The sequence below is a fragment of the Mustela putorius genome, unplaced genomic scaffold (genome assembly GCF_011764305.1).
Source record: "Mustela putorius furo isolate JIRA1106 unplaced genomic scaffold, ASM1176430v1.1 tig00000174_pilon_pilon_pilon, whole genome shotgun sequence".
Lineage (NCBI taxonomy): Eukaryota > Metazoa > Chordata > Mammalia > Carnivora > Mustelidae > Mustela > Mustela putorius.
The window spans coordinates 25,845,385-25,870,807 of record NW_025421304.1 but is presented as its reverse complement, the minus strand read 5'-3'; the positions used below and the strand labels follow the sequence as shown (position 1 = coordinate 25,870,807).

Below are 25,423 nucleotides of genomic sequence, written 5' to 3'. Positions count from 1 at the left end.
GAGGGAGAACCTCAAGCAGACTCCCTGCTGAGCATGGAGCCTGACATAGGGCTCAAACCCACGACCCAGAGATCATGACCTGAGCCAAAATCAAGAGTATGATGCTTAACCGACTGAACCACCAGATTTTAATGGTTTCAAATTTAAAATTCAGTTGATACTTGAGAAACCATCTTTGAACATGGGGGGAAAAACATTTTTAAAAGGTGGAAATGGGGCACCTGGGTGGCTTAGTTAGTCAAGGAGCTGCTTTTGGCTCAGGTTATGATCCCAAGGTACTGGGATTAAGTCCCACATCAAGCTCCCTGCTCACGGGAGAGCCTGCTTCTCCTCCCTCTGCCTACTGCTCTGCCTACTTGAGTATTCTCTATCTCTCTGTCAAATAAATAAAATCTTTAAAAAAAAATTAAAAGTGGAAATGACAAAAAATAAGAGACCTCGTAGATAGGGATCTAAGGTTTGTATAATAAGAGAGAAGGGAAGGAGAGGTATTAATTTCTCTCTTTACATATATGTATATGTACATGTATATGTATCAGTATTTTTTTCTGTGTATGTACACTTAGTGTCTCTGTGTGTGCATGCATTTTTGTTTTTATTTTTTGAAGAGTTTTAAAAATTTATTTACTTGACAAAGAGCTAGAGCACAAGCAGGCGGAGTGGCAGGCAGAAGGAGAGGGAGAAGCAGGCTCCCTGCTGAACACAGAGCCCGACGTGGGGCTCAATCCCAGGATCCTGGGATCATGACCCAAGCCGAAGGCAGATGCCTAACTGACTGAGCCATCCAGACACTCCTATTTTTATTTTTATTTATTTTATTTATTTCTTAAGTAGGCTCCAGCCCCAGTGTGGAGCCCAACACAAGGCTTGAACCCATAACCCTGAGATCAAGATCTGAGCTAAGGTCAAGAGTTGGATGCTCAACTGACTGAGCCACCCAGCCGCCCCTGTGCATACGTTTATAAAAATAAAAGCATAGTGCTCAGCTTAGTATGACGGTATAGTAATTTCATTCTTTTTTTTTTTTTTAAAGATTTTATTTATTTATTTGACAGAGAGAGATCACAAGTAGGAAGAGAGGCAGGCAGAGAGAGAGGAAGGGAAGCAGGCTCCCTGCCGAGCAGAGAGCCCGATGTGGGACTCGATCCCAGGACCCTGAGATCATGACCTGAGCCGAAGGCAGTGGCTTAACACACTGAGCCACCCAGGCGCCCCAGTAATTTCATTCTTTTAAATGACTAATATTCATTATTTTAGAGGATTATAATTTTATTTAACTAGTCTTTTGTTAAGGGACATTAAGATTATATTCAATTTGAATATAGTTGAATATATTCAAATATTTCAATATTCAATATTTGAATATAGTTGAATATATTCAGATATTTCAATTTGAATATAGTTGTCAGACCAGTGCTGACAACTCTAGAATAAACATCTTGCTACATATATATATGTATATATACATATATATACATATATACTTTACTGAGATATAAATCACATTCAATTCCATTGACCTGTTTAAAGTATACATTTCATTGGTTTTTAGTATACTCCTAGAATTGTGCAACCATTACCACAACCAATCTTAGAATATTTTTATCACCCCAAAAAGAAATCCCATGCCTTTTAGCAGTCACTGTTCCTGTTTCTCCCATCCATTCTCCATTCTCCGCACCTCCCCAGCCTAGGCAACCACCAAACTACTCTTAGTTGCTTATTCTGGACTTCTTATATAAATTGAATCATATAACATGTGGGTTTTTGTGACTGGTTTCCTTTATTTAGCATAATGTTTGCAAGGTTTATACATGTTTATATCAGTATTTCATTCTTTTTTTAAAAAGCTTTATTGAGATACAGTTCACTTGGAATTTATAGTTCATTTTGCCCATTTAAAGTATGGTTCAGTAGTGTTTAGTATATTTATAGTTATGTGTAACTATAGTCATTTTTAGAATATTTTCATAAAATGTTTCCTTGTGTCCTTTTGTAGACAGTCCTATTCCCTGTCTTCAGGCACAGGCAGTCATTGATCTGTTATCTGTCACTAGTTCTCTTTTTCTATAATTTCACATAAATGGAATTATAAATTTTTTATTTTTTTTAAAGATTTTATTTATTTATTTATTTGAGAGTGGGGGGGGATCAGAGCGAGAAGCAGACTCCCCATAGAGCTAGGAGCCCAATGTGGGACTCGATCCCAGGACTCCAAGGTCATGACCTGAGCTGAAGGCAGTTGCTTAACCAACTGAGCCACCCAGGCGTCCTTTTTAAAAAAGATCTTATTTATTTGACAGAGAGATACACAGCTAGAGAGGGAACACAAGCAGGGGGAGAGGGAGAGAGAGAAGCAGGCCTCCAGTTGAGCAGGGAACCCAATGCAGGCTTGGATCCCAGGACCCTGGGATGATGACCTGAGCCGCAGGCAGATGCCGAACAACTGAGCCACCCAGGTGTCCCGGCATTATATGTTATATAATCTTTTGTGTTTGACTTCTTTTACTTAATGTGTAATGTATTTGAGATCCACCAATGTTGTTTTTTCAATATTTGCTCATTTTTATGGCAGACTGAATATTCCCTAGTATGGATGTACTACAACTTTGATTCACCAATTGATGGTTATGTGGATTGCTTCTAGATCTTGGCCATTGTGAATAATGTAGCTCTGAACATTGGGTTGCACTTCTTTTTGTGAGATTTGCATTTTCATTTCTCTTGGGTAAATACCTAGGAGTGAAATTATTGGACAATTATACCTTAAAGAAATTATGGACCTCTCTCATAGTGCATCTACTTTTACTTGCCACCACTCAAACAACAGAACACCAAAAGGAGAAAAAGTCTCTTCTTCCTCTGGCAGTCTTGTATTGTTCTTCCAGCACTTGCTATTAACAGAGACTAACATCAGTGCTAGCTGTAGAATAGCAGTCCATCGAGTCTAGTTTCAGTTTTGCAATGTAGGGCAAGGAAGCTTGGGATGGATTTTGAGGAGCAATAAATTAATCACTAGTACATCTGGTAGGCCAAGTATACAACCGTTACTGTTACCCTGGGATATGCCTTTACCATCATCTCATAGATGCTCTTTTTATCCTTCCTGCTTTGATTTCCTCTTTCTTGGAGTCCATGTCATCCTCTTTTTTCTACATTTAAGGAAGTGTTCTCATATTTACTTTTTAAACAAATATGTTTTTCACTTCTGCTATCATATTTATAGTTACCAAAGCCTCTGTTTTCACTCCATTTAAATGATCTTACTCTTATTTCATGGACTTAAGACATCATTGGCATTCTTCTCTTAAATATATCAATGATAATTTTCTTTTTTAAAAATTTTTATTTATTTATTTGAAAGAGAGAGAGCATGGGTGTAGGAAGAGGGGGAGAGAGGTAGAGAAGCAGACTCCCCATTGAGCCCAGAGCCCGATGACACAGAGCTCAATCCCCAAATCCTGAGATCATGACCTGCATCAAAACTAAGAGTAGGCCACTTAACCAACTGAGCCACCCAGGTGCCCCTCAGTGATAATTTTCAGTACTTTTTTTTTTCTTCTAGGGCACCTGCGTGGCTCATTCAGTTGAGCGTCCTGGGTCCTGAGATCAAGCCCCACGTCAGGATCCACGCTCCACAGGGAGACTGTCTCCCTCTCCCTCTGCCCCTCCTCCTGCTCATGTGAGCACTCTGTGTCTCACTTTCTCTCTTCCTCCCTCTCTCAAATAACTCTTTCAAAAAAATTTTTTTTCTTCCTAACCCATCTTTTTCCTTTGAGCTCCCTTGCTTGTTTGCTTGCTTGCTTGCTTTCTGACCCTCTTTTTCCCTCTTTTTCTTTCCGTCCCTCCTTCTCTTTCCCTCCCTCTCTTCCCTTCCTTCCTTGGTCTCTAGCTTTCTTCATATTTCTGGCAGTCTTTGGTTGCTACTCATATTTAAGAGTCAGATACTGAAAGTCTTTCTGAAAATTTGTTGATGATGGATTCTCATAGGTTTAGTCAGGTCATTTTGGGGCAGAACCTCCAATGTCTAATCCCCTGCCTAGAGATTGTCAACCATTTTTCTGGAATCAAAATGGGAGAAGAGAGCGTGTGGGTCTTAGTATTCAGTATGTGAATACTTGCTTAGATATGTTTCTTTAGTATTCTGCTTTCAGCTTTGTTTGGAGAAACTATTTTTTATCTCTTCCAGAGATTCAAACTTCCCCTTTCACCTGGGGAAGGAGGGGACCTTCTGGTGTCTGTCAACTGCTTGTTAAGTGTGTATATATGGGGGGGTCGAGATCTAATAAGGCAACTTTTTTTTTTTTTTATTAAGTAGCCTCCACACCCAGCCTGGAGCCCAGTGCTGGGTCTGAACTAAAAATCCTGAGATCAAGACCTGAGCTGAGATCCAGGTTGGACACTCAACCAACTGAGCCACCCAGGCATCCCTGTAATCCAACTGTTTCTTTTTTTTTTTTTTTTAAAGATTTTATTTATTCATTTGACAGACAGAGATCACAAGTATGCAGAGAGGCAGGCAGAGAGAGAGGAGGAAGCAGGCTCCCTGCCCAGCAGAGAGCCCGATGCGGGGCTCGATCCCAGGACCCTGGGATCATGACCCGAGCCGAAAGCAGAGGCCTTAACCCACTGAGCCACCCAGGTGCCCCAGTGCAACTGTTTCTTAAACAGACTTTCATCCAGTCTTCCTATTTTTAGCCCCATCTTCATCCCATGTTCTAGAGGTTCGAACACCTCCAATTTCCAAGCCTTTTGAGAGTTTGGCAGCCCATCCTAGGTAGTTTCTTAGCTTTTCTGATGGTCAGCTTTGAATTCAGCTTTATCAAGACTGCTAAGTAGGTTATCATTCACCTACATGCTCTCCAATTTCCAAACTTGTATTGCCTTTATTTCTTCTTTCATTTCTCCTTGTCCTTGTGCATTTATGTCTTTTTGAAAACTGTTCTTTAATTGGTTTTCTTGGAAGGACCAAAAATAAATAGTGTTGTTAAATTCATCATATTTACCGAAAGCCCTCTTTGTTTGTTTGCCTATTTACTTATCTCTCTATATTTAAAAAAAATTTTTTTAATGGCACCTGGGTGGCTCAGTCCATTAAGCATCTGCCTTTGACTCAGGTCATGATCCCAGGGTCCTGGGATTGAGCCCCTTATTGGTCTCCCTGCTCAGTGGAGAGCCTGATTTTCCCTCTCCTTCTGCCCCTCCACTCCTAGGTTATGTGTGTGCCTGCACTCTCTTTCTCTCGTTCTTGCTCTCTCTCAAATAAATAAAATCCTTTAAAAAAATTTTTTTAATGGCACCTGGGTGGCTCCTTAAAAAAAATTTTTTTTAAAGGATTTTATTTATTTGAGAGAGAGAGAAAGCGAGCATGAAAGGGGCAAGGGGCAGAGGGAGAAGCTGGCTCCCTGGTGAGCAGAGGGCCTGATGTGGGACTTGATCCTGGGACTCCAGGATCATGACCTGAGCCGAAGGCAGTTGCTTAACCCACTGAGCCACCCAGATGCCCTCCTTTAAAAAAATTTTAAAGGGGTGCCTGGGTGACTCAGTGGGTTAAGCCTCTGCCTTCGGCTCGGGTGATCTCAGGGTCCTGGGATGGAGCCCTACATGAGGCTCTCTGCTCAGCAGGGAGCCTGCTTCTCCCTCCCCCTCTGCCTGCCTCTCTGCCTACTTGTGATCGCTCTGTCTCTGTCAAATAAATAAAAATCTTAAAAAAATTTTTTTCTTTAAAGATTTATTATTTTAGAGAAAGAGAAAGTTTCGGGGGTGGGGCAGAAGGAGAGGGAGAGAGAATTCCAAACAGATTCCTTGCTGAGTGTGGGACCTACCCAGGACTCAGTCTGAGAACCCTGAGATAACCAAGAGAGCTGAAATCAAGAGTTGGATGCCCAACTGGCTGAGCCACACAGGCACACCCCTAAGGAAAAAATGTTTTTTTTAAAGTAGGCTCCATGTCCAATGTGGGGTTTGGACTCAGGACCCTGAGATCAAGAGTTACATGTTCTACCAACTGAGCCTGCCAGGTACCTGCTTTATTCTTTATTTACAGTTGGAGAACAGTTTTTTGGTGGATCTCTCTTTTGAGCATGTAGGTTATTTCCAACTTTTGGCAATTACAAACAGTGTTGCGGTTAATAACATTAACATTTTGCATTTACCTGAGTACTTTCACATAAAAGTAAGATGTGCTTACCTTTACACGAGTATACCTATAGGATTTTTTTTGAAGATATGCACAGCTTTTATTATAAAAGATAATGTCAAATTATTTCTCTATAGAGGTTGTACAATTTATACTCCCACCCATAAATGTATAAGACTGTTTCCATGTGCCCTTTTGATCTTTGCCAGTTTCCTAGATGAATGCTGTCTCTGTGTGGTTTTATTTCTCTTATTCCAAGTGGGATGGAGCATTTTTTCATATGTTTAAGAGCTACTTATATTTCCTTTCCTGTTAACTGTTCATCTCCTTTTCCTATTTTTCTATACTATCATTAATCTTTTTCATATTTCATTGTAGCAGCTTTTTACAAATGTAAATAGAAAAATCATACCCCAAGACATAACATACATATTCTTTGTGCATAACATACATATTCTTTGTGTTGAATATCATTTGGCTTCTGGCCCTTTTTTCTTCTGAGTTCCTCCCCCACCCACCCACATTGTTCTTGGTCTGTAGCAGAATTTTGAAAAAATATTTTGGTTTTTTCTTTTATGATTTATTTATTCTTTGTGATATTTAGAAAAGTCTTCTTCCCCTTAATAGTGTTAAAATACTGTTTTCTGGGGCACCTGGGTGGCTCAGTGGGTTGAGCCGCTGCCTTCGGCTCAGGTCATGATCTCAGGGTCTTGGGATCGAGTCCCGCATCGGGCTCTCTGCTCAGCAGGGAGCCTGCTTCCTTCTCTCTCTCTCTGCCTGCCTCTCAGTGTACTTGTAATTTCTCTCTGTCAAATAAATAAATAAAATCTTTAAAAAAAAATACTGTTTTCTTTTTTGAAACAATCATTGCATTTTTTTACAAAACAATATTTAGCTCATTTTGACTTTATTTTTGTGTAAATTCTGAGATAGGGATCCAATTTATTTTTTCCCCAGATGACTACCCAGTTGTCGCCAGATCATTTATTAAATATATTCCTTTTTCTTCTAATGTAAATAGTCCCATTTACTATGTATATTCTATTGGCAGTCATGAACTTTCCTTACATTATTTAAAGAGAGTGTAAATTGAATTATAAAGCAAATGGATTATTTTGAGATTCTTCACTTGTCATTTTTACATTATAGGAAAAACTACAAAGAGAAAAAGATAAGCATAATGTTTCATCTATGAACATAAATATTCAAAATACATTGAAACACCTCCATGCCGATAGTATTGGCAGAGGTCCTACAGCAGAAGATAAAGATAAAAGCAAGTCTAGAAAGCTTCAGAGTTACCAATCCCATGGAGTTCTGTCTACAGCATGTACAAATGATCACCAAATGAAGACCGTGTTAAAGAGTGCAAATCCAGTTACTGCTTGTTATAGGGAGAGTGGGCAAAATAAGAATTTATGTAAAGCCAATTCAAGCTATAATCAAAATCTACAGGAAGGAACAACTTTTGAAAAAAAGAATTCTGTTTCTCAATCAAGGTATAGTTTAATAATTGTTTCTAACTTTTATGTATTTATTCAGGTATTTTTTTGTGCAGTACTCTGTGCCACTCTGTTAAACCCTCGGATACAGAAATGATAAAATATGGTCTTGGGAGGACTCTGAATGGAAATGTTGACAATGGAGTTTGGATGGGAAGGTATAGGCCAGTTCAATAGGGCCTTGAATTTCACACTCAGAATTTTCAGTTTTCCCTCATAGGACACGGGAGCCACTGAGGATTTTAAATTGGGTGACGTCAGATTTGAATTTTAGAAAGAATATTCAGAAAACTTAACCTGAAACCCTATACCTGAAGTAACAGTGTGCACATTGGTAATCCATTAACAATGTAGCAAAAACCAGTTTCTAAATTTAATTTGATAAAAGGGAGTAGTATGTGCTAAAAATCTGGTTTAGGCTTACCTTTTCACTTGTTCCTTGCATCTCACCTCTAGCTGATGTCCCTTCTCCCTCTGGTAGCTTATGGGTTCAGACCTGGGATTGTCACCTTTCTTAAAGCCTTACTTATATTCTCTCCTCTAAAGGTTACTGTGCCAGGTAGGAAACTGAAGAGTATGCTGCTATATTCTGGGAAGGTTGCAGGGTGAGCAGGATATTAGGGAGATGGATTACATCATCACAACTCCTTTTTTTCCTTTGCATAACTGTTCTTGATGTCAGTTTTAAATTAATTTCTTAGGAATGTGGAACTGGAAAGCATTGCGATATGTTCTTGGGCCAACCTTATTGCTTTCTGATTCTGTTCTCTCCTCCCCTCACTTCCTCGTTCTTTCCTGTTTTCCCCTTTCCTTTTTTAAGTTTATGTATTTATTTCATTAATCTCTATACCCAACTCGGGGCTCAAACCCATGACCTTGAGATCAAGAGCCAGCCAAGTGCCCCATGTTTTCCTCTTGCAAAACTTATTTTTCCCATGTTTCTGCTGGCATCAGTGGTATTGCCCTTTGGTGTCTTGTGGTTTGTTTATTTTTTTTTTAAGATTTTATTTATTTATTTGAGAATGAGTGAGCACAAGCAGGTTGAAGGGAAGAGGGAGAAGCAGACTCCCCACCAAGCAGGGAGCTGTATGTGGTGCTCGATCCCGACATGGACTTTGAGCCCTGGACTCTGGGATCATGACCTGAGCCAAGGCAAATGCTCAACCAGCTAAGCCACCAAGGTTCCCCAGAGTCTTATTTAATGCCATTTTTGGAAAGGAGGCTAAAACCATTACAAACGCTACTTTGGCAGAATTTGATAGACTTTGGTAGACCCTGGTTCCATCTCCTTCTGGCTGCCAAATACCCAGAATTGCACCACTGCCTACAGAAACATTTGTCCATACACCAAACAGTATGTTTACTTTTAAATATTTGGTGTCTATTTTCTTTTAGTGACCGTGTTTTTAAACATCCAGTTCCCGTTGTCAAAAATAGAAAGCAGCAGTTACCAGTAACAGGTATGTTTAAAAATATTTCTTCTTTGAGTTTTTAAGAAAACATATTTAGGTGACTAATACAGATAAAAATGTACATTGAGGGCACCTGGGTGGCTCAGTGAGTTAAAGCCTCTGCCTTCGGCTCAGGTCATGATCTCAGGGTCCTGGGATGGAGTCCTGCATCGCCTCTCTGCTCAGCAGGGAGCCGGCTTCCTCCTCTCTCTCTGCCTGCCTCTCTGCCTACTTGTGATCTTTCTCTGTCAAATAACTAAATAAAATCTTAAAAAAAATGTCTATACTGCCTAGAGCAATCTATACTTTAAAAAAAAATGTACATTGATATATTTCCCCTCTAGCATATAAGCCACACCTTTGACTCTGTTTCTGGTGTAAGTGCCTCAGTCACCTTTTACTGATAACCAGAACCTTTCTATTTATCTACCAGGGTGACTGTATATGTAGTACTGTGATAAAGTTGATGAGAATCTTGAGAATTAATATATTGTGTAAATGTCAGGTCCTTTTCATTAATCAATTTTCATTAATCAGAAGAACCTTACATGTTGCAGTATTTTTTTCCAGATCCATTTACATTATGTTCAGATATAATAAATAAAGAAGTCATCAGTTTTCTAGCAAGTAACAATCATTCCAAAATGTTAAAGTACAGATGCTCAGGTAAATATTCTTTAATTACAGTTGTTTTGCAATTAAACTTTGTATGATATTAGTCAACTAGGATTTGTAGTAGTTCTGCCTATGTGATTTAAACTTTATTTCCTTTGGAAAAATAATGATCTGGAACATCATTAAACATTCAGATCAATACTTATCTGCATTTGCCTGTGCTTCCAGTATTTGTTTATATGAATCACCGTAGCTAATACTTTAATACTTTATTATTATATTTTTGTCTGAATAACATCTACAAGTTTAACTTCTCTGAGTTAGGTAAACGTTTTTTATATTCTCAGAGAGCCAATAGGTATGTATTCTGGATAATGCTCTAAACATAAGACATTAAGTATTAAACAACATCTATTTTTATGTCTTTATTTAATGTATATACGTTTCTAGTGTTCCATGCCCCATTATTTTATTTTTTCTGCAAGGCCCCTGTAAATGTGCCACAGTGCTTAACCCAGCCCCTTCTCCTCCATACCCTGATACTTCGTTTTTTGGTGTCACACTCTGCTCTATGGGCAAAATTGAGGCTATTCTATAGTAGGCTTGAAATAACACTGTTCTTTAGTCTTGGATGTAAAGTTTGTCTCTATGACTCTAAAATTAGCTCTATCTAGCTATAATCAGAATCCCATTTCTTTTTTCCTCCCCATTTTAATACTTGTGAAATATTTATTTTCCTTACCTTTCTATTAATTAACTCCTTTTGGCCCACCTTAAACTATGTTCATTTCTCTTTATCCAAAAAAGAAAAATCTAAGGGCACCTGGCTGGCTCATTTGGAGGAGCATGAGACACTTGATCTCAGGGTTGTGGGTTTGAGCCTCACGTTGTGTGTAGAGATTACTTAAATAAATAAAAACTTTAAAAAGAGGGGGGGATGGGCACCTGTGGGCTCAGTGGGTTAAGCCTCTGCCTTCAGCTCAGGTCATGATCTCATGGTCCTGGGATTGAGACCCCCATCGGGCTGTCTGCTCAGCGGGGAGCCTGCGTCCCCCCTCTCTCTGCCTGCTGCTCTGTCTACTTGTGATCTCTCTGTCAAATAAAAAAAAAAATCTTAAAAAAGTTAAAAATTTAAAAAAAAGAGAATATTAAATACTTGATGTGACTTGCTGTCTCTTTGAGTATTCATCTATTCTTTCTTCCATCATTCATTATCAGATACCTGCTCTTTCTCCTTTCTCTTTCATTATATTAATTCCCTTCTTAACTCCCTGCACTTTGGCTTCTTTTAGTGCCATTCTACTAAACTTAAATGCTAAAGATTTCCTGAAGTCTCTTTTTTTGTGCCAAAACCAAAGACTTCTAAAAAATTCTTATCCTTGGGGCACCTGAGTGGCTCAGTGGGTTAAAGCCTCTGCCTTCAGCCCAGGTCATGGTCTCAGGGTCCTGGGATTGACACCCCCCCCCAACCCCCCCATCCCTCCACTCCTCCCCCCCCCCCCCCCCCCCCCCCCCCCCCCCCCCCCCCCGCATTGGGCTCTCTGCTCAGCAGGGAGCCTTTTTCCCCTCCTCTCTCTCTGCCTGCCCCCTCTGCCTATTTGTGATCTCTGTCAAATAAGTAAATAAAATCTTAAAAAATAAAAATTAAAAAATAAAATAAAAAATTCTTATCCTTTATTGTATTTCTGCACTGTTGACTGCCGTTCCTTGAAGTCCTCTCCTCTCCGTAGTTTATAAGTATTTTTTTTAAGATTTTATTTATTTATTTGACAGAGAGAGATCACAAGTAGACAGAGGCAGGCAGAGAGAGAGAGGGAAGCAGGCTCCCTGCGGAGCCTTACTTGATCCCAGGACCCTGAGATCATGACTTGAGCAGAAGACAGAAGGTAGCGAAGGCAGAAGGTAGTGGCTTAACCCACTGAGCCACCCAGGCGCCCCTCCTCTCAGTAGTTGAAGACACACTTCCCAGATCATCCACCTGTGCTCCCTGGAGCTATGCTATGAACTCAAAAGGGCACTACATAATACTTTAAATTTTAAGTGAAATGCAAAATAGCTAACATTTTTCGGATACCACAGGCACTGCTAGCTCAAAGTCATTTAGAGTTTCAGCATTAGATTGCACTACATTCCCCATGATGATGTCTTTGTGGAGTTGGGCTTTCAGTGGTTGTGATAAAAAGCAAGCACTGCATGAAAATAATAGGGAACAGGAAATGAGGGTGGCAGTGTCAGATTCCAAGGTTTGAGAAGTTGTGCTGTACCTAATAGATGCACATATCCCATTAGGAATAATTGTGGTTAATAAGAATGAAATCTAAATATTATGTTCTTTTTTTAACTTTAAGTGGCTCAGTTGGTTAAGCAGCTGCCTTCGGCTCAGGTCATGATCCCAGCGTCCTGGGATTGAGTCCCACATCAGGCTCCTTGCTCCGCGGGGAGTCTGCTTCTCCCTCTGACTCTGCCTTCCACTCTGTCTGCCTGTGCTCACTCTTGCTCTCCCTCTGAAAAATAAATAAATAAAATCTTTAAAAAAAAAAAGATTTTATTTATTTGAGAGAGAGAGAGTGTGCCTAAGCATGATTGGGGTGAGGGGAGTCAGAGAGAGAAGAGCAAGTAGACTCAGGGAGCCTGACATGGGCCTGGGTCCCAGGACCCTGGGATCATGACCTGAGCAGAAGGTAGATGCTTAACTGACTGAGTCACCCAGGCACCCCTAATTTTACTTCCTTATTTATTTGAGAGAGGAAAGAGAGCGCTTGCGAGAGGGGGAGGAGAAAAGGGAGAGGAACAAGAACACTCTGCAGGGTGTATGGAGCCCAGCTCAGGGTTTGACCCCATGACCCTAAGATTCTGACCTGAGCCAAAATCAAGAGTCAGACACCCAATCAACTTGGCTGCCCAGGTGCCCCTATTATTTTCAATTTAGGTATATTATCTTTTCAAATGGCTACTAAGTTATTAGAACATAAATGCTTATTAAATTGTTTTGGACTTAACAGGCAAATCAGTATTTCTTTTGACCCAGGGGTGCCATAAAAATCACCAAGAACTTAAGGATGCCATGAACTGGGAAAGTTTGGGAACTTCTGATCTGATGTATGTCAGAGGGCAGTGTGGGTGCTCTATAACCATTAACTCCCTTTCATCCCTTACTTTGTTTGAGATGGTTTTCTCTTAGTTCCTTTCTTTAATGATGATTCATTCATTTCATGGATACTTAGGGAGTGTTTCTTCCATGGTAGCATGGGTATCAAAGATGAATAGATCTCAATCCTTACCTCAAAAAGTCTAAAAACCACTCCATTTTATCACCTTCATTACTTTATCTCTCTCTTTCTGCCAAGTTTCTACCATTATTTCCCCCAAGACATACTCTGTAGCACTTTCTCAGCGCCATTGCAACAATTACTTGGGTGGCATCAGCTATCATTTTACTGATTTTCAAATCTGTGTCTCTATACTTTGCTTCTACCTTGAACCAGTTATAGCCTCATTCCTCCACTTCCAGCTATATCCAGGACATTATTCAGTATCTTGTTTTTACTTTAAGCTTGATGTATTTAAAACAATATCTGGGTGGCTCAGTGGGTTAAAGCCTCTGCCTTCACCTGAGGTCATGATCCCAGGGTCCTGGGGGTCCTGGGATCGAGCCCCGCATCAGGCTCTCTGCTCGGCAGGGAGCCTGCTTCCCCTTCTCTCTCTGCCTGCCTCTCTGCCTACTTGTGATCTTTGTCTGTGAAACAAATAAATAAAATATTTTTAAAAATAAATAAATAAATAAAAACCCTTTACCTAGTAAATCCAATTTCTTAAAAAAAAAACTATATATATATATGATGTGTATGTTGCTGTTAACTTCTCTAACATGTGCTTTTTATCAAGTCATCAAGCTAAGGAACCCTCAGTGCTTCTTTGTAACTCATTGATTCAAACTCTCTGCCTGGCTTTTAAATTTTTGTGGAATTTTGTTCTGCTTCCACTTGTTAAATTTTATTGCATATTTGTCTTCTTAAGTCTGCCAGAAAGTTGCCGTGCTTATTCCAAACTTTGTCATTCAGTCAACTGTCAAAGTACTTAAGAATTATCCTTAGTTTTTCCCTTACCCTAACAGCTCATCATTCACCAATTTTTACGTCAGGAATCTCTACATTCTCTCTGTAAATGTCCTGTTTCAGAATCCCTTCATTTATATGCTGGGCTATTGAAGTAACCCCTTAACTGATCCTCTTATCTTCACCTAAGCTTTCTATGAGACAAATGAAAGTCATTTCCCTGCTTAATAAATATCCATTAGCTCCTCCCCACTGACTTGGAGTAGATATACTTGGAGTAGATATACTTGGTGTGGCTTTCAAGACCATTCTTATATGGCCCCTGCAACCTTCACTAGTTTCAACTTTACTCCCACATTTCTCTCCAGCCACACCAAAGTACCTAAAATCATCTGAACATGTTACGCTTTTTCACTTTTTTGTGCTTTTGCACATGTTCATTGTATTTGTAATGTCCTCATCCTAGCCAGCTTTCTGCCTAACTTCTAGCCCTTTTGGAGTGGGCCATTAGGTGACTGGCAGATGGGAAACTTTATAATGGATGGAAGTGGCTAACATCACCTGAACCTACTGGTCAATCTTAGCATTCAAAGAAGAGAGAGAGACTGTATGTACTTCTTAATATGATTAAGTAAGAAGTCCTCAAGACTGCCTGTGAGGAGCTCTACTAAAAACAGTTGAATCTGAGCGCCTGGGTAGCTTAGTTGGTTGAGCATCTGACTCTTGGTTTCTGCTTGGATCATGATCTCAAGGTCATGGGATAAAGCTCTATATCAGCCTCTGTGCTTGGCTGGAGTCTGCTTGGAGATTCTTTCCCCTGACCCCTTCCCCTTATCCCTCTCTTTTTCTCTCTCTAAAATAAAATGAAATAGGGGCGCCCCAGTGGCTTAGTTAGTTTAGCATCTGCCTCTGGCTCAGGTCATGATTTCAGAGTCTCGGAATTGAGCCCTGCAGGGCTTCTCGCTCAGCAGGGAGTCTGCTTGTCCCTCTCCCTCTATCCCACCCCCCACTCGTATTCCTTCACTCGCTGGCTCTCTCTCAGATAAAGAAAATCTTTAAAAATAAAATAGATCTTAAAAAACCCAGTTGAATCTGAATATTATCAGTCTTCAGATCTAATTGCTAGTTTATCAGATACCCAGGAATGTTTTAAAGCGTCTAACTAGCATAAAATCCTTAAAACCTAGGCTTGGAGTAGCTCCATTATAAATGACCCAGTGTCTATATCAAGTAAATGAGAAGGAGGAAGAGAGGAAAATTGATAGAGTTAAAGAAACTCAAGTGACATTTCAACTGAATGTACTGAAGAACCTTCTTGGATCACAGTTTAAACAAACTGTAAAAAGAAAGTTTTAAGGGCGCCTGGGTTGCTCAGTCATTAAGCAGCTGTCTTAGGCTCAGGTCATGATCCCGGGGTCCTGGGATCGAGGCCCACATAGGGCTCCCTTCTCTCTCTCCTGCTCCCTCTGCTTGTATTCCCTCTCTTTCTGTGTCTCCCTCTGTCAAGTAAATACATAAAATCTTAAAAAAAAAAAGTTTTGGGGTGCCTGGGTGGCTTAGTGGGTCAAAGCCTCTGCCTTCTGCTCAGGTCATGATCCCTACTTGTGATCTCTGTCAAATAAATAAATAAAATCTTTAATATAAAATAAAATAAAAGTTTTGAAATGATGGGGAAATTTGAACCCTGACTAGATATTAGATTATGTTAGGCATAATTTTTTTAGGCTTGATGATGGTTTTGGAAAAAGGAGCCCTTCTCTGTTAGGGACAAAGATGAAATGATACTTAAATGCCAGTTCCAGGCTCCATAATCCAGTGTATACATGGAGGACAGAGCAGAGTAAGTGGATTGAAGGCAAAATATGACTGAGCATGACTTAATAATTATTAAAGGTGAATGATGGAAATGTGGAAGTTCATTATACTTTCCCCTTACTCTTTTGTGTTTGAAATTTTCCATAATAAAACATTGGGAGGAAAAAAGACAACTGGGCATAAAAGCCACTTCTTTTGGTTATCTTCCCTATAGTGACTCCTGCTCAGAACCTAACCAAGCTAGGTGGTCTTTTTATATATCACTCTAACTGTTGACACCTCTATTATAACACTTACTTCACTGTATTGTATCTGTTGTCTTTAATCTCTCCTGTGACTGAGCTTCTTGACATACTTAAAATTAAGTTCCTGATTTCACGTCAGTTACCATCATAAAGATATTTGTTTTCATTGATTTTTGTTATTTGATATTTTGTAATATCTATATATCATTTTAATTTGTTTTCTTTTAGGTTGCATAGCAGTAGGAAAATCCCTGAATAGCCGAAATTTTAGCAAGCTCTTGCACTCTTGCCCATACCAATGTGATCGTCATAAAGTCATTGTGGAAGCTGAAGACAGATATAAAAGTGAACTAAGGAAATCACTTATCTGTAACAAAAGTAATTAATTCAGCAGCTTTGAAACTATAATTATGACTATACCTTCTGAACTGTGATCTAGAACATTAAATATGTTAAAAAGTTAGAGGGCAAAATAATGTCGTAAAGAAAATATCTCTGAGAAACCAGTGTTTTAAGATATACCCAGGGAACAGATTTAGTCTCTGGTGGTTTAAAAATTCTTCCTAATCCATCTAAGGATTCCCATTAGAAGGGTGGGGGGAATACCATACTTATGGAATTGATGTGCTCTTACTCAGATTGATACTGTAAGTATTCTAAATGTCTTCTGTATTTTTCAGAAATTCTGCTGACCCCACGTAGAAGACGACAACTCAGTCATGAATCTACTGCCTCTGGAGAAATAAGTGAATATATTTAATTTTTAAATAAACCTAAATTGCATATAGTTCTGAGAAAAAGAGGACAGTTGAAGAATTGTTCTCGGTCTCATCGTCAGTGAGGGCCGTAGTTCCTAAGAAGGAACTTTTCACTTTCCTTCCTCATGTTGCTTTCCTCACTCATTTCTTGCCAGCAGGGGAAGATGCAGGAGGAAACTAACATTTATTAAGCACTTACTGTATGTTACATGTTTTATAGACATTTCCTTTAATTCTTGTAATATTATAAGGTAGGTTTTATTTTATTCCCACTTTAAGGTATAAGAAATTGGCAAATGACAGAGCTTACATTCAAATGCAAGCCTGTCTTTTTTCATAAGCCCCTAGTCTATCCTCTGGATCACATTTCTATTTTAAGAACAAAATTATTCTCCTATGAGTAAGTGCTTCAGAAAGATTTTGCAGAAGGTTTTGGTTCATAACTACAGCACTTTATACCATCAGAACTGAAGAGACAAATAGAACCCTCCTTAAAAATCAAAATACTTCTTAAATGATGAGTTAATTTATTGGAATTTTTATTTAACTACAGGTCAATGTTTCGGGTTTATCACCATTCCAAATTTATTATGGAGACTTAAAAAATGTTATCATTTTATTATCTTCATATGGAATTAATATCTGCAGAGTAAGAATAAGCAGTTGAATAATCTTACTTGTCAAAATAACCTGGAATTTAGTAACATCTATAGTGTTATTCTGTCATTTATTGCAAAGATATTTAGACTTGATACATATGGGAATGTTTTACCATATACTTTTACTTACCATTTTCACTTCCAAAGCCTTAAAAGAAGTTTCAGATTTACTTTTTTAGATTTTTTTTTTTTGTTGGTGGGGGGCAGCTGAGTGGCTCAGTCAGTTGAGTATCTGCCTTTACCTCAGGTCATGATCTCAGGGCCCTGGGATCAAGCCCCACATCAGGCTCCCTACTGGGAGCCTGCTTCTCCTTCTGCCTGCTGCTCCCCCTGCTTGTGCATTCTCTTTCTCTCTCTCCCTGACAAATAAATAAAATTTAAAAAAAAAAAAGATTTTTATTTTTTTAAGTTATCTCTACATCCAACATGGGGCTCCAAAGCAAAACCCCAAGATCAAGAGTCACATGCTCTATCAGACTGAGCCAAGCCAGGTGCCCCTCAAATTTACTTTTTATGGCTGGGTCTTTTTCTAAGTTTAAAGTTCTGCATGCAATTTAAAATTAAGTACAGGGGCGCCTGGGTGGCTTAGTGGGTTAAGCCGCTGCCTTCGGCTCAGGTCATGATCTCAGGGTCCTGGGATAGAGCCCCACATCGGGCTCTCTGCTCAGCAGGGAGCCTGCTTCCCTCTCTCTCTCTCTCTCTGCCTGCCTCTCCATCTACTTGTGATTTCTTTCTGTAAAATAAATAAATAAAATCTTTAAAAAAAAATTAAGTACAGTACTCATGTAGAGCAGTCCACTTTTTGAAGAAATATTTCCTGTAGAAACTGTTAGAAAATGGTTACTTTTCCATAGAAACATGTTGCATTTGGAAAAATTGGTTGTGACAAGGAGTTGGCATCAAATTAATAATGGATTTCTTTTCAACAACATGACCTAAAAACAAATGTATAATAACCAAAATTATATCCTATAATCATTTTACATAGTAAACTCATTTGTGGAGCCTCATGAAATGTACATAATTAGGGTTATACATTGATTTTACAGAGGAATCCTTAATACTGTTAAGTGATGTCCAGCTCATAAATAATTACATCTTTTTTATAAGTTAAAATTCTTTAGCTTAAAGCAAATAGTTAATAATTTGGGCTGCTGCTTTTTTTAGAATTTAGAAAGGCATCTTGAGGAGGTATGGTATAGATTGGTCTTATATCTCTCAAGTAGGCTAGGAATTTTGGATATGTTGCCATTTCCCACCCACTTGATTTCCCTTTCTTTTTGAGAGACATTTATGACCATTTGTTTGATTGTAGGTTACATTCAAATTTTAAACCATCCTTTTAAGAAGAGACCATTGCAACATCTAAGCATTTAAAGAGCCTAGGCTCTCGTTCAGAATGGACTGGTACTTTTTTTTTTTTTAAGATTTTATTTATTTATTTGACAGACAGAGATCAGAAGTAGGCAGAGAGGCAGGCAGAGAGAGAGGAGGAAGCAGGCTCCCCGCTGAGCAGAGAGCCCCATGCAATGTGGGGCTCGATCCCAGGACCCTGGGATCACAACCCAAGCTGAAGGCAGAGGCTTAATCCACTGAGCCACCCAGGCGCCCCCAGAATGGACTGGTATCTTAAGAGGGTTTGAAAAATAAGGGTCTCTAGAACTGAGCCTTCTTTCCTCCTTTCCCCTACTCTTTCCAAGTACCTGATCAATATAAGAGGAACATACTTGGGGCGCCTGGTGGCTCAGTGGGTTAAAGCCTGTGCCTTCAGCTCAGGTCATGATCCCAGGGTGCTGGGATTGAGCCCCACATTGGGCTCTCTGCTCAGCAGGGAGCCTGCTTCCCGCCCCCCCTCCTACCTCTCTGCCTGCTTGTCATCTCTGTCAAATAAATAAATAAAAATCTTTAAAAGAAAAAATACAAGAGGAACACTAAAGAAGCCACAGAAGGGAGCCCTGTGGGGTAGAGCTGCTTCCTCCTTCTAGACTGCTGTATTCTGTATTCTGCTGCAGTAACCTTTGAGGAATTGGGCACATATGTAGGAGTCAGTGAAATGTCAGCTTGATTAGAAAAGTGGAAATTGACTATGAACAACTTCCAGATGCTCGTATCCTGAATGTTATAACAACCTGTCCAGTCCCGATTATGAGTTCAAATCATTTAGCAATGAAGTTGAAATCATGTACTTCTTGGAAAACAACAGTTTTTCAGTAGACCCAAAAGTAAGGAGTAACTTCATTGATAAGTTTTTTTGTTTGTTTGTTTGTTTTTTAAGATTTTATTTATTTATTTGAGAGAGAGAGAAAGAGAACACAAGCAGGGGGAATGTCAAAGGGAGAAGGAGATGTGGGGCTGGATCCCTGGGATCATGACCTGAGCCAAAGACAAGGCACTTAACCAACTGAGCCACGCAGGTGCCCCCATTGATAAGTTTTGAAGCACTTTTTTTTACCAATGAATTCTTTCTTTCAACAAATATTTATTGATCCTCTTCTATGTGTCAGATTGTGTCAGATACTATTTTAGGCATTGGGATACAGTGGTGACCAAAACAGACAAAAATTCTTACCTACATGGATCTTGCATTCTAAGTAATACCATTAAGTAATAACCAGACATTACTTTTATTGATTTCTCAGCCTTCTGTTGGTAAGATTTTAGTTTCTGTTTTAAAAGATCTGAACTATGGCTCCTGTCCTAGGAGAGGTAGATAAATAGCTAACAGTCTTGACCTGCGCAAGGGCAAGATTTTCTAAGGTTGTCCCAGCACAACTGTTTCAAGTAGCAGCAGCCTTAAGTGGAAATACAAAAAAAAGTCTTCCTTATCAGCATCTATCTACAATAATAACATGAATTAGCAATGAATGAAAAAACTTCAAAGAAAACTATTTCCTGGTAATCATCACCAGAAGATACTAATAAACACCAACTGTTTATTCTTTTTTTTGTAGAAAGTATCCCTAAAAGCCAGATAGTTGAAAACTTCCTTCCCCTGTGCCACCTATTTTTTGAGATTTATTTATTCATTTATTTATTTTTGAAGAATTTTTTTAAAAATTTATTTATTTATTTATTTGACAGATGGAGATCACAAGTAGGCAGAGAGGTAGGCAGAGAGAGAGGAGGAAGCAGGCTCCCCACTGAGCAGAGAGCCCTATGTGGGGCTTGATCCCGGACCCTGGGATCATGACCTGAGCCAAAGGCAGATGCTTTAACCCACTGAGCCACCCAGGTGCCCCTATTTTTTGAGTTTTAATCAAACTGAGCACCCATATAGGTAGTGAATGTGCTTTTTAAAATGAATTTCAAAAGACCCTTATTTTAAAATATTTATTAAGCCTGTTAATTAAAGTAACAAGTGTTGATATTCTTTTTTATTCTATGAAGTAATGGAGCCCTTTGGGAAGACTGTATCTGTAAGATAGGTAAGCTGTTTGTTAATTGTCCTCACAGGAATGTTGAGAGACTTAGAAATCAAATGTTTATAAATTTTTTTGTTTCTTGATTGAAAGATATTGCAAGTATTATTACAATAGGATTAAGTTACAGTTATTGAGGAATTCAGAATGATAAGGCCTAGCTTCATACTAGGCACTCAATTTTTAAAATTGACAAGCATTTCTCTGTGATGAGTAGTGCAGGCAGGAAGCTTTCTCACTATATAGTTCATATCTGTACAATAAAGTTAAGCACTTATTTGGGTCTCAAGAAGATCCGTTTTTTCAGCAAGTACTAATATATTCTACAATTCTTCTTAATTACAGAAAAAAGAAGAATTCGTAAAAACTTTACTGAAGAAGAAATAAATTACCTTTTCAATGGAGTTAAGAAAATGGGAAATCACTGGAATTTAATTTTGTGGTCTTTCCCCTTTCAGCAAGGACGGAAGGCTGTGGACCTTGCTCACAAATACCACAAGCTGACCAAACGTCCCGAGTATGCAGCTCCTTGATCGGAATACTTGCCAGTTTTTAGTTTCAACGCTTAAAATACAATGTCTTGAGAAAACACAATTTAAAATACTCTTCTAAACTCTCATGAAGCAGGAAATCTGAAAACAGGAATACTGTTTTAATTACATACTTTTTGTGATGCTCTATCTCATCAAATTATTAAAGTAATTTATAAAACAAACATTTTTTTTAAATATTTTATTTATTTATTTGACAGACAGAGATCACAAGTAGGTAGAGAGGCAGGCAGAGAGAGAGAGGAGGAAGCAGGCTTTCTGCGGAGCAGACAGCCCGATGTGGGGCTCGATCCCAGGACACTGAGATTCTGACCTGAGCCGAAGGCAGAGGCTTTAACCACTGAGCCACACAGGCGCCCCATAAAACAAACATTTTTAATGTGTAGCTTAGTAAGACAAAAATTCATTTATGAGGTCAAACATTCAGGTAGGAATATGCTTTTATTTTTCCTTAAGCTCAAGGAATACAAGTCAGAGAAATAAAATGATCAGCCTTTTAAACATTATTTAACATTATATTGTGGTGGATACCATGTGAGACATTTGGATTTTAGTGTATTCTTACCCAGTGAAAGTTCTTTCCTGGAACTTAGAATAGTTTCCCAAGCTGTTCAAATGAAGTTCCCACACATTAAATCAATGTATGACATTTTGTTAACTAAAATGTTCCCCTTCCAAAGGCTGATTGTGCAGTTCCTTTGAATACTCTCAAATTCTATAGTCAGGTACACTTCTTTTTGGTGCATGTTTATTTACTTTTGCTTTTTAAAAGCTTAGAACATTTTTTTAAGTTAGTTTTCTTTTAGTGGGAAACCAAACTATTTTATCTCAATTTTCTATTTTTCTTATTCTTTTTTTATTCCTATCATGATCCCCAAAGGATGCTGATGCAGCCTGTATTATACTTAAAATGCTATGCTGTGGCAAAGTGATTACGTGTCAGGGCCTGCAAGCTCATCTGTACTTATATACCCATTAGTTCACTGCTTCATGTCATTGTAGATTTCTTCAGTCCCAAAGGTTCCTTTCCTATAAGTTTTTTTTTTTAAAGATTTTATTTATTTATTTGACAGAGAGAAATCACAAGTAGGCAGAGAGGCAGGCAGAGAGAGAGAGGGAAGCAGGCTCCCTGCTGAGCAGAGTGCCCGATGCGGAACTTGATCCCAGGACCCTGAGATCATGACCTGAGCCGAAGGCAGCGGCTTAACCCACTGAGCCACCCAGGCGCCCCCTTTCCTATAAGTTTTAGTCTTTTCACATCACGACTATTTCTACTTGGATAAACTCAGAATTTTTTTTTTAAAGATTTTATTTATTTATTTGACAGAGATTACAAGTAGGCAGAGAGGCAGGCAGAGAGAGGAGGAAGCAGGCTCCCTGCTGAGCAGAGAGCCCAATGCGGGGCTCTATCTCAGGACACTGGAATCATGACCTGAGTCGAAGGCAGAGGCCTTAACCTACTGAGCCACCCAGGCGCCCCTAAACTCAGAATTTTTATTAAATTTTTTATTTTCTGATCTGTTGTGAAAATTCCAGAGAGTCAATATGCACAAAATCTTCTATTTAAATCCAAAATATCCTTTAAATGAAAGAATAATTTACAATTAGGAAAATTCTTAAAGTGCCCAAAGTGTGAATGAATCTAGCCCATTTATCTCCATTATCTATCAGTATTTCCTAAGTACTGTGGGGAATACTTAAATAGTCCGGTGGGTTGTTCCAATGTGTACTTCTCAAGATTTATGCAAGTTATTTTAGGTCAAAAAGGAAAACATTTTGTCTTTTGCTTCAGCCTTACCAGTTTAGATAATCAGAAGTTGTTTCTTACTATTCCAGATATGACTTAAATGTATTTTTCTACTTCAAGTGGGTCTCAGGTAATAGTTCTTTTATTGATTAGAAATTATGTATGTAATAGAAAAATCAAACACTGCTTCAGTGAAGCATCCCCAAGAATGACATACTATAGCTTAGACATCGATTTGTGTCAGTTATTGAAGCTGTATATAAAATAACCAATATTGGGACACCTGAGTGGCTCAGTCGGTTGAGTGTCCAACACTTGGTTTCAGCTCAGGTCGTGATCTCAGGGTTTGTGAGATCAAGCCCCGCATTGGGCTCCTTGCTGGGCAAGGAGCTTAAGATTCTCTCCCTCTGCCCCTTTCCCCTCTAAAAAATAATAGTAATAAAAAGAAAAGAAAAGAACCAATACTATATTGCCTTCTTTTTAAAAAAATATTTTATTTATTTGTCAGAGAGAGAGAGTGTGAGCACAGGCAGACAGAGTGGCAGGCAAAGTCAGAGGGAGAAGCAGGCTCCCCACCGAGCAAGGGGCCCGATGCTGGGATCATGACCTGAGCCTAAGACAGCCGCTTAACCAACCGAGCCACCCAGGAGTCCCACTATATTGCCTTCTGAAACATTGAAATTTTGTCCTAACCCTTGACTATCTTTTGGTTAACACAAGCTGCTTTTTTTTTTCCCCTTCAATTGGAAATATTTGGTAATATAAGAAATGAAGACATATCAAAAGGAAAGCCAAAGAATGATGACACTTTAGAGAACTGTAGGGCTTTAGGAATTCAGACTTAGCCATATCAATGGGGGATAAAAAATGATTTTAACAATGATAGACCTTTGGAGTTAGAGGTGACCTCAGTTATAGTTAGCTGCCAGAGGCATGAACTGCTGTACAGTTCATGTACAACAACCTGTCCATTGTTGGCTATCTTTGATTTTACATAAATTCTCAGAAACAGGGAATTTACTACTTAGGGTAATAATTGATAGTCATTTCTTCCTTACATTAAAATGAAATGTGCCTTCCTCAAGCACCTTTTGTAGAACCACAAAAGTTGAATTTCTTTTCCAGATGCCAGTCCTTAAGAAAGGCAAAGATAGATCACTTTCCCCTTTTCCCTCTACATCCTTTATCCTTCATGCTAATAAGCCCCAGTTACTTCAGCAGAACAGTGTCATGTCTCCTATGAGCTTAGTCACTGACCACTTCTTTGCCTTTATAAACTGTATCCAGAAGGAAATGTGGCCTGACTGCCAGAAAAAGGGATCAACTTTGAGGGGCCCAATGAGGTTTTATGGACCTCACCTAAGATACTTCTTGGTTTTCTACATGACCAAGTCTCAGACTCTAGTTAATATAATTTAAGATTTACAGATTATGGGCTGCTTGGGTGTCTCAGTCCTTAAGTGTCTGCCTTTGGCTCAGGTCATGATCCCAGGGATCAATCCTGGGATTGAGCCCCTCATCAAGCTCCCTGCTTGGCAGCGAGCCTACTTCTCCCTCTCCCATTCCCTCTGCTTGTATTCCCTCTCTCGCTGTGTCGCCTCTCTCTGTCAAATGCATAAAATCTTAAAAAAAAAAAAAGATTTACAGATTGTAATTTTAATTAATTTCTATTTTGTTCTTATGCATTTATTTTTAACTGTACTACAGAACTTTAGTAGTCTCTTAAATTTGATCTTCCTAGATTTAATCGTACCCAGTCTGTCATCCAGTATATTGGGCACCCCTTCCTGCTTCAGGTCATCCACAGCTTGAGTGTGCTGCCGCATTCTCATCCAAGTCACCAATGGTAGCTTGAGTTGGCTGGGCCAGGATGAGAGGTTGGGCAGGCTCCTAGCAGCCTCTGGTTGTTCCTGCTCATCCACCTGCTCTGGGCCTTGTCTTTAACCTCCCTCAATGTTATCATTCAGCTTGCATTTTTCACTTTCTTATCTGTGATGTGAATTTTCAGGTGCCCTGTTGAAAACTACATTTGCTATGTCTGCAGCATCCTCCTACCTGGTATTCCTGCAAAAAAGAAAAAAGACTGTTAATCTGGCCCTATCTTTTCCTTTTCCAACTGGCACATTAGAGAATCTTACTTAGGGTTGATGAAGTTCACTGGCCTGTAGTTTTAAACTCCATCTTCTATCCTGTGAAAATTCAGACATTATGACTTTCAGACTTCCAAGGGTGAAACTCTTAATGGGTTTTCACTCTCATTGTCTTGTTTGAACCTTACATTCAGGTTGGCAGATGCTATGCCCATTTGTCGGATCCTATAACTCTTGCTGCCAACATTTGGCAGAGCCGGATCAGAATTCTACTCATTTGAAACTGATGTAGGTGGTTGCTTTTCTGCCATATCCCACTTCCTTGTGATATTTAGAAATGCCTTATAAAGTGAGCTGTTTGAGGACAGCAAAGAGCC

At 39.1% G+C, this 25,423-nt stretch overlaps 1 protein-coding gene across 4 annotated transcripts in view; it reads left to right on the top strand.

Moving 5' to 3' along the window:
• TERB1 (telomere repeat binding bouquet formation protein 1) overlaps nucleotides 1–21,385 on the top strand; it is a 43,925-nt gene extending 22,540 nt beyond the window's left edge. Inside the window, exons 12-18 of one of the 4 annotated variants that reach the window (XM_013052181.2) lie at nucleotides 7,289–7,638; nucleotides 9,037–9,101; nucleotides 9,663–9,758; nucleotides 16,051–16,200; nucleotides 16,503–16,568; nucleotides 20,627–20,664; nucleotides 21,004–21,137. In XM_013052181.2, coding sequence (XP_012907635.1) covers nucleotides 7,289–7,638; nucleotides 9,037–9,101; nucleotides 9,663–9,758; nucleotides 16,051–16,200; nucleotides 16,503–16,568; nucleotides 20,627–20,664 — 765 coding nt within the window. In that variant the 3' untranslated portion in view covers nucleotides 21,004–21,137. Of the gene's footprint in view, nucleotides 1–7,288; nucleotides 7,639–9,036; nucleotides 9,102–9,662; nucleotides 9,759–16,050; nucleotides 16,201–16,502; nucleotides 16,569–20,626; nucleotides 20,665–21,003 lie in introns of all 4 variants that reach the window. The other 3 variants (XM_013052179.2, XM_013052178.2, XM_013052180.2) reach the window with 3 other exon arrangements.
• The last annotated feature ends 4,038 nt before the right edge of the window (nucleotides 21,386–25,423 follow it).